The 8,662-nt window shown below is 43.2% G+C and overlaps 1 protein-coding gene across 1 annotated transcript in view; it reads right to left on the reverse strand.

The window, feature by feature from the left end:
• Window positions 1–7,723, reverse strand: part of LOC138977317 (uncharacterized) — a 25,866-nt gene extending 18,143 nt beyond the window's left edge. Inside the window, exons 1-4 of the mRNA XM_070350216.1 lie at window positions 6,319–7,723; window positions 3,552–3,598; window positions 1,153–1,322; window positions 412–663 (exon numbers count right to left, since the gene is read on the reverse strand). Coding sequence (XP_070206317.1) covers window positions 412–663; window positions 1,153–1,322; window positions 3,552–3,598; window positions 6,319–7,115 — 1,266 coding nt within the window. The 5' untranslated portion in view covers window positions 7,116–7,723. The remainder of the gene's footprint in view (window positions 1–411; window positions 664–1,152; window positions 1,323–3,551; window positions 3,599–6,318) is intronic.
• Between the last annotated feature and the right edge of the window lie 939 nt (window positions 7,724–8,662).

Here is an 8,662-nt window from a genome sequence, read left to right on the forward strand (position 1 = left end):
TCTCTTAACAACAAAATCTTAACAGAGGACGAGTCCTTGACATGGCACCAACACGGTTTTCACGGGCCAGTTGGACCAAACGAAATGTATCATTTCAAACATTCTTTCTACCATGTGAAATTTATACTTTAGGTCATGGGACTTTAACATTTCTATTCGTGGGTTGATTCCTCTGACAGAATAAAGAAAGCACAGTGTCAAACAGCCAGGCTCACAATAATCAACATCTTCGTCAAGCCTAGCAAAGCACTTGTGACGTCATGTGACGTCATAGGCGAGCCCTTGACTGGCCACTGACGTTGCAAGACAAGAGAAAAGGACAACGCACATCATACATATTGATATTCAAGAGCAGACCGTAAGCCCGACACCAGAGACAGCACTGTGGGGTGACGACACCACTGTCAATCAGTGTTGATTGACACACGGGAGACACCGCCCATCACTGTGCGCATTACCCGACAGTCGTCTCTGCCACGCCCTCTGCTTACGTAGCAAGTTCTCGTCCAGCGACTGGTTGCGGCGCTTGCCGTAGTGAGCGGGGAGGGGCCAGGGGATGCGCGTCTTGGGCAGGAAGGCCACGGTGGACACCAGCATGGGCACCAGACCGATCGTCAGGAACATGAAGGACGACTGGCGGTCCACTCCTAGGGTCTGAGACAGCTGTAACACACAACAACGAAACGTGCTTCTTCTTCTTTTTCTTCTTCTGCGTTCATGGGCTGAAACTCCCACGTACACTCGTGTTTTCGCACGAGTGGATTTTTACGTGTATGACCGTTTTTACCCCGCCATTTCGGCAGCCGTACGCCGCTTTTGGAGGACAACAAAACAAGCAACAGTCAAGCTGTTTTAGGCAGGTAATTCATCAGTCTATCACAATACTAGGCACTAAGGAAGATGTCAAGACGGAAGTTATGCCAAACGATAAATATTCCGAATGAACTGAAGCAAACTTTGAACGATTTCCACTTTATATATTTTTTATTTATCGTAGCACAAAAGTTTGTTTGTTTGTTTGTTTGCTTAACGCCCAGCCGACCACGAAGGGCCATATCAGGGCGGAGCACAAAAGTTACATTTATCAATTATTAATGACCAACTATCAATCATATTTTTCCAAGATAACGTACCCTAGCGGCAGCCACGTACCTGCATCATGTAGGTGATGAATCCCGAGGAGAGAGACGCCCCGCAGTACAGAGACATGATCACGTGACGACGTCGGCCGAACAGGTTGGCGATCTGGACGTTGGTCAGCAGCACCCCCACCCCTGCCACCCCGGTCAGCGCGAGGGCGGGTAGCATCAGCCAGGGGACATCTGGCACAGGTAGAGACAAGGTGAGGCGTAATGCCGGGGGTTACACCAACAACAGATGAACCACACTTGCCCACCCACTGTTTAATTGTATGGACAATAAAGTATCTTATGTCTAATAAGCAGAAAGACAAATATGTAGAACCCTCCCAACCAAGACACGATCATATCCAGTACAACACTCTGGGGGAGGGGGGGGGGGGGGCAGACGAGGAGGTACGTGGTGGGTGGTGGGTGGTGGGTGGTGGGGTCGGGTCGGCCCATTTGATTTGAGTCTTGACAAGTGAAGTCCAGCCCAGTCAACACAAAGAAAAACAACTTCATCCTCTTACAAATAACACGGGGGCCCGGGTAGCTCAGGTGTTAGAGCACTGGACTTGTGATCCCAGGCCTGGACAGGTCAATGATTAGATGAACTATCACTCCCATATAGCAGCCAGTCATTGTGCACAATTTTACATTTAAGCCATGGTAAGTGATGGTATATTCGTTATGAATTCCGTTCTATGTTTTCGCTCGTTTAGAGAAAAGACTTCGGACACTGATTCTATTCTGACATCACCTGGCTGAGTTTCCTGGTGGAGTAGGAATGTTGTCGTGAATGAATATCATATCTGAAACCTACGGTAATCTGCGAAATGGATGAAACAGAAGATTTCCAATCAGGTCAGGAAGCAGTCATTGTGTTGATGTTGTTCATTTTGTTGATGTTGTTCATTGTGTTGATGTTGTATGTGCTTTCAACCTGAAGGATACTCTTGTTATAGTGTAGACACTAGGCAGATTCTATGGTGGTTTGCTCTGGTGTTTATCTCAGGTAAAAGCCTGTTCAAAAGTTCAAAGTTCAAAGTTCTCTCTGTCTGTCTTTCTCTCTCTCTCTCTCTCTCTCTCTCTCTCTCTCTCTCTCTCTCTCTCTCTCTCTCTCTCTCTCTCTTTCTCCCTCTCACTTTCTGTCTATCTTTTTCACTCTCTCTCTCTGTCTTTCTCTCTCTGTCTCTCTCTGTCCAGGTTTTATTTCGTAACTAACGGTTCGAGTCTTTCATGTCGTGACATCACCGTGCAAAGCAAAACTCGTATCATAAAGCAATGCAACCAGGAAACACGCCGACAATTTGCACAGTAAATAAAAAGTAATAATATCGCCAGATGACATAGGGTAGGGTTTAGTACGTACTAAGTTTAGTAATGCGACATCATTTTTACCAGTATATCAGCTCAAAGATGAATCTGAAAACAAGTTATAGAGCAGTCTCTCAACACAACCCAAACATAACCTACTAAATTGTTTCCTTCACAATCAATACAAACAAGTCGCGTAAGGCGAAAATACAACATTTAGTCAAGCTGTCGAACTCGCAGAATGAAACTGAACGCACTGCAATTTTTCAGCAAGACCGTATACTCGTAGCATCGTCAGTCCACCGCTCGTGGCAAAGGCAGTGAAATTGACAAGAAGAGCGGGGTAGTAGTTGCGCTGAGAAGGATAGCACGCTTTTCTGTACCTCTTTTCGTTTTAACTTTCAGAGCTTGTTTTTAATCCAAATATAACATATTTATATGTTTTTGGAATCAGGAAATGATGAAGAATAAGATGAACGTAAATTTGGATCGTTTTATAAAAACATTTTTTTTATACAATTTTCAGAGTTTTAATGACCAAAGTCATTAATTAATTTTTGAGCCAACAAGCTGAAATGCAATACCAAAGTCCGGCCTTTGTCGAAGATTGCTTGGCCAAAATTGCAATCAATTTGATTGAAAAATGAGGGTGTGACAGTGCCGCCTCAACTTTTACAAAAAGCCGGATATGACGTCATCAAAGACATTTATCGAAAAAATGACAAAAAATATCCGGGGGTATCATTCCCAGGAACTCTCATGTCAAATTTCATAAAGATCGGTCCAGTAGTTTAGTCTGAATCGCTCTACACACACACACACACACACACGCACAGACAGACAGACAGACACACACACACACACATACACCACGACCCTCGTCTCGATTCCCCCTCTATGTTAAAACATTTAGTCAAAACTTGACTAAATGTAAAAAGAAAGAACAGATAACATAAAGAAATAGTTTAATATAAAAAAAACTGCCTAGCAAACAAACAACGAAAATGTGTTGACAAAGAGAAAGTTAGTCAAGATAAATTAGGTTCGAGAGGAATTGAAGGAAATAACACATTTCAACAAGAAAAGTTAAACAAACAAACCAACAAAGCTTACATCTGTTTGTGAATGTCATCAGCAGTGTCCCCGTCGCCAGAATAAGACTGAAAGCAGAAATACCTCACTGGTATTACACACGCACCAACATACACAGAACATACACACAAAAAAACCGCTTTCAAATTCAGAAATCAAACTACAAAGAGATGAAATTGGTTGATAACCGTAAGGAATGTTTTTTGAGAATGGACATGGGAGTATTATCGTTGATCCCAACCACATCTCACTCCGTGTTGATCTCCCCACCCAATGCAGCCAACACAACGTCACGCTCATAAGAAAAATACCTATCTCAGTGTTAGGCATTTCTGTAGTGACACTACAGGGGAAGCTACTGGAAGGGTATCTATCATGTGTTAGAAAGTACAAACTCTCAGACCATCGGAAACCATTGCCACGGTAACGTGAGCAAAACTGCCGATCTCGTTTCTTGAGTTAGGCACTAATGATACCGGAAGACTTGTTTTGAGAATGTGACGGTATGCAAAAGCTCTGTGTGGGTTGTTATGCAGTTTTACTGATTGAAAATGTTGCTGTCAGCTTTTTATCTCACGTTTATACCGTGGTAACAGCTCGAGATAGGCAGTTTGCAACTTATAGCTAAAATGAGATATGCAGATTGTTCAAAAACCAAAGAAGTCTTTTTGCGTTTTTCTCAAAACATCAAAAAAGGACATAGACAATTATCTTATGAGCGTGACGATAATGTCCATGTTCTGTTTCACCATCGACACTTTTCCTACCCAGTTCATATGTGCGTTTATACTTAAGACATCACAGTGTCGTTAAAACGATGATTTACATCCACTTTTCGAGGATTTAACACCAACTGGGCTAGAACATATATTGGCCGTAACCAACATCCCTTGCAACGAACCAGAAAGCATAACTCAGTTATAGCCAGACACATTTAAATATCGCATTTTTGAGGATGAAAATCGCTTGTTCATTGTAAAGCTTGTTTTTCTCTCAGGCGCCAGGAAATAAGTTCCGCCTAACTCTCAATTACTCTACTGCACATATTGTATGCAGCGAGAGCGCTTAATTACTACCCTTTGTTTCTCAGATATGAAATTATAAACATTATTTATGTCTGCCTTTGGTACGACGCAAGTGTTGGCACTTCAGTATTCTCGATGTACGTCAGAGTAACGGACCGATACGCCATGATGAGATACTTAAGTCGCCACAACAAACAGCACGACGACGACCCACAATACAATTAATATAACACCAAGAACAAACTGGAACACAGTTCGCAGATGATTTATTAAGAAGAAACATATTTGTGACCCTCCACCACGAAATGAGTCGCATGTCACCTTTGCAAGATTTTCATATTTTTACATTTTTCTAAAGAGTTTGTTATGCTCTATCTTTATGTGTAAGTGTGTATGGATGTGTTAAGGGGGGGGGGGGGGGGGACGTATGCGTTTGGCTTCATAGTACTTTCATACGAATCACAGTTCTAACAGTTCATTGTTAAAAAAAACAACAACAAAAAAGCGCAGGATTTATTTTTCTAGTTATAGTATGTTCGTGTAGAACAAACACTTGGTCACAAATAGCATCTGGTTTAAGTAGAAATTATTATTTACGTCGATATCCCGCGAAGGAGCTTTTCCCGAACAACCCTTTTTAACACCGTCTAAGTGATTTATGTTCATTTTTGTGATTATGTTACCCTTTTGCGAATAATTCAAAATTAAATGATTATATTGAGAGATGGATTTCCTCCATAACTGTGTTTACCTGGTTGAAAAATATAAAAATGTTTACGAATTTTGTAGCGTGTCGAAGTAACACATTCGCTTGCAATCACGACTTGCATGACCCCTACCCTGTAAAACACAATTTATGAAAAGGTAAAACAAGAACACGGTTAAATAATATCCACTAATCGTACAGCCAGTACAATTTCCTCCACGAATCTGTTTTTCGTTTTGATGTACCTTATCTGGTTGATATTTTACTACAATTTGAAAATGACAAAAAATCACATGCAGCAGTGGGCGCGAATGAGTTCCGTTTCTTTTGCCGCCTACCGTACACACTTAGTTTTACAAACAGACCATGATATTTAGTAAATTGCTATGTTGAAAATGTTCTGAAAATTGGAGAAAAAAAAAGAATCGATTCCGACTAAAAGTCATAATAGGCTGACAGCTGAGACATGTTTGTGTGCAACACGTTTAATCTTGAGAATTCCTAAAAATGAAAAGCTATTCTAACTGAAATAAATCGATACATGAATGGTATTTGTATTGTTGACCAAAATATGACATTTTACATAGATCTCGACAGGTATTGTTCACCTCGATCGCTGTGGCGGTCTCTGAGGAAAACTGACAGTCGAGATGTGTGTACAATGTTGTATTTTGGTTAACAAAACAAACAAGAAATTCCTCCGAGGTAGGAAAAACACCCCCGTCAAAGGGAAATAACCTTCTCAGTTGGTGGCAGTGACTGAGTGAGAATGGTTATTTCCCTTTGACCATTAAGATGTCCCTCTATAAGTCCTTGTATAATTTTAATCCACCAATAACTCCCTAACCGTGTGTTTGACTGGTCCCAATTTTTGTAAGGACCGTCTCAGGAATGTATAGAACCTGTTCACCAAGTTTGGTGACGATCGGTCCGTTCATTCTTGAGATCTATATGCGAACACAAACAAACAAACAAACACATCGACCGAATCCTATACACACCCCTATACCGGGGGTGTAATAACGTATAAGACAATGAGTGCACTAGCAGTACTTACACACTGATGAGCCTGGTACGAGTGGTGCCGAACTTGTCGAAGAACGCTCCTATGGGCAGAACGAACAGGTCTCGCAACACGGCCGCCACAGCAAGCAACAGGCGCAGAATCTCTCGCTGCTCCATGCACAGCCCTTCCTCCTCCTCCTCCTCCTCCTCCCCCTCCTCCCGATCTCCCCCATCACTCTCTCCTGAAGTCTCGTTTGTGTGATTTTCCTTTTCTAACGGGAACGCCAGAGGGAGGTCTCTGTTTACTCTTCGATGGTCTCGGTCAACGATGACGTTAAGATACGCTTCTCTGGATTTGCTGCCAGGACCTCCGCTTGATAACACATTCACAGAGTTCTCCCCGGGGACAGCAGCAGAACCTTCCCTGGAGAACACGCTGCCTGGAGATCCCCTGCCAGTCCCCGCCCAGTCGTCCCCGGAGAGATAACCCCCAGAAGTGTCTCCCACGCTGTGGACAGAGCCCTGGTGAAGGAATCCCAGGATTGGAGTGTGCCTGGCAACTCTCACGACGTTCTCATCTCTAGAACGATCCACGCCCTTCTTTCTGCACGGCCTCTTCATCAGTTTGTAGAGGGGCGGGGGAGGAGACGGGGTGGTGGAGGGGACACGCGACGCCTTGAAGGGGTCAAGGGTCAAGTCAGTGACGTTGCAGCCCTGCAGCAGGAAATGGTCAGCCCTGAAGATGAGAGACAGCCAAGACCAGCCCAGCACGATTCCGGAGAAGAAGACACACTCCAGTAAAGTCCACAGAAGGGAGGTTCCTTTTTTGCTGCACACTCGTCGACTCATCTTGACGATCAAGGTCTTCAGGCACCCCTTGTTAATGTTAGCGTATACAGAACACCGCACGTCAATCCTTTGGAAGTTCTCAGATGTCAGTTCTAGAGGCACTCTGTTGTGTAACCAGGCTTGAAGAATGCTTTTCTGTCACTCGGTTGATACCAGAGATCCTGCGACTAGCGTTAAGGTTCTATACACACCGACTTTCCCAGTTCTGACAATACTGATACGACTCAGTTTATGAAGATTGTGATAGTCTATTTGCGGTTCCTTGTATGTAAACACCTAACACTAACTGCCGTTCCCCTTTTTGAAAACACACTCACTTTAGGTGCGTGAGCTCTGTCTGGCTTCCTTTGTTCCGTCAGCACAACGCACACTTTGTGCTAGAAAACGTTCCGTTAGCACAACACACACTTTGTTCCAGACAAAAAAAACCACCCACTAAGTCTTAAAAAAAACCTGATTCAAAGAAGGTCGTTCTTTTCAATATACAGAGGATATATGCACATCACAACGCTAATCGTCTACAACGACACACACTATTCATATTTCCTGGTCTTAATGGAAACCACCCTTCATAAGCACGTTCGTAGCCCTGGTCGTCTCACACAGAGAATGTTATCAACACAAGATGGTCGTCTCACACAGAGAATGTTATCAACACAAGATGGTCGTCTCACACAGAGAATGTTATCAACACAAGATGGTCAGTCTCACACAATGGATCTAATTAACACAAGGTGGTCAGTCTCACACAATGGATCTAATTGACACAAGGTGGCCAGTCTCACACAATGGATGTTATTAACACAAGGTGGCCAGTCTCACACAATGGATGTTATTAACACAAGGTGGCTAGTCTCACACAATGGATGTTATTAACACAAGGTGGTCAAGTCACGTCTGTCGTATCGTTCGGTAACGCATTTTCTGTGATTCATTTCGTTTCGAAACACTTTTATTGCGTTACGACACACGCATCCCAACTTATTAATCCTGACTCTCGATTGAATGACTTCATGCACGATCAATAGATTGACCCGGTGTGTCCTCTGCAGACCTGGTCAACTGTGTTCATCCACGTCACTGTCCTCTAAAGCTCAGTGGATAATGCCACGTTCTCTAAAGCTCAGTGGATAATGCAACGTTCTCTAAAGCTCAGTGGATAATGCAACGTTCTCCAAAGCTCAGTGGATAATGCAACGTTCTCTAAAGCTCACTGGATAATGCAACGTTCTCCAAAGCTCAGTGGATAATGCAACGTTCTCTAAAGCTCACTGGATAATGCAACGTTCTCCAAAGCTTAGTGGATAATGCAACGTTCTCTAAAGCTCAGTGGATAATGCCACGTTCTCTAAAGCTCAGTGGTTAAAGTTTGAAAAATACCGGTCAGTAAATCGTCAGTCGGCAAGTCCTACAGGCTTGGACCGCACACATCAGCAAATAGATGCGGCGATTGTGGAGAAAAAAAAACTAAGAAGGAAACAAAATGTTACTCTGGTGTCCTCTACAGTTGCGTGGATAAAAACAGTGACTGTGTCCACAGTAGCTCA

Source organism: Littorina saxatilis, linkage group LG9 (assembly GCF_037325665.1).
Source record: "Littorina saxatilis isolate snail1 linkage group LG9, US_GU_Lsax_2.0, whole genome shotgun sequence".
NCBI lineage: Eukaryota > Metazoa > Mollusca > Gastropoda > Littorinimorpha > Littorinidae > Littorina > Littorina saxatilis.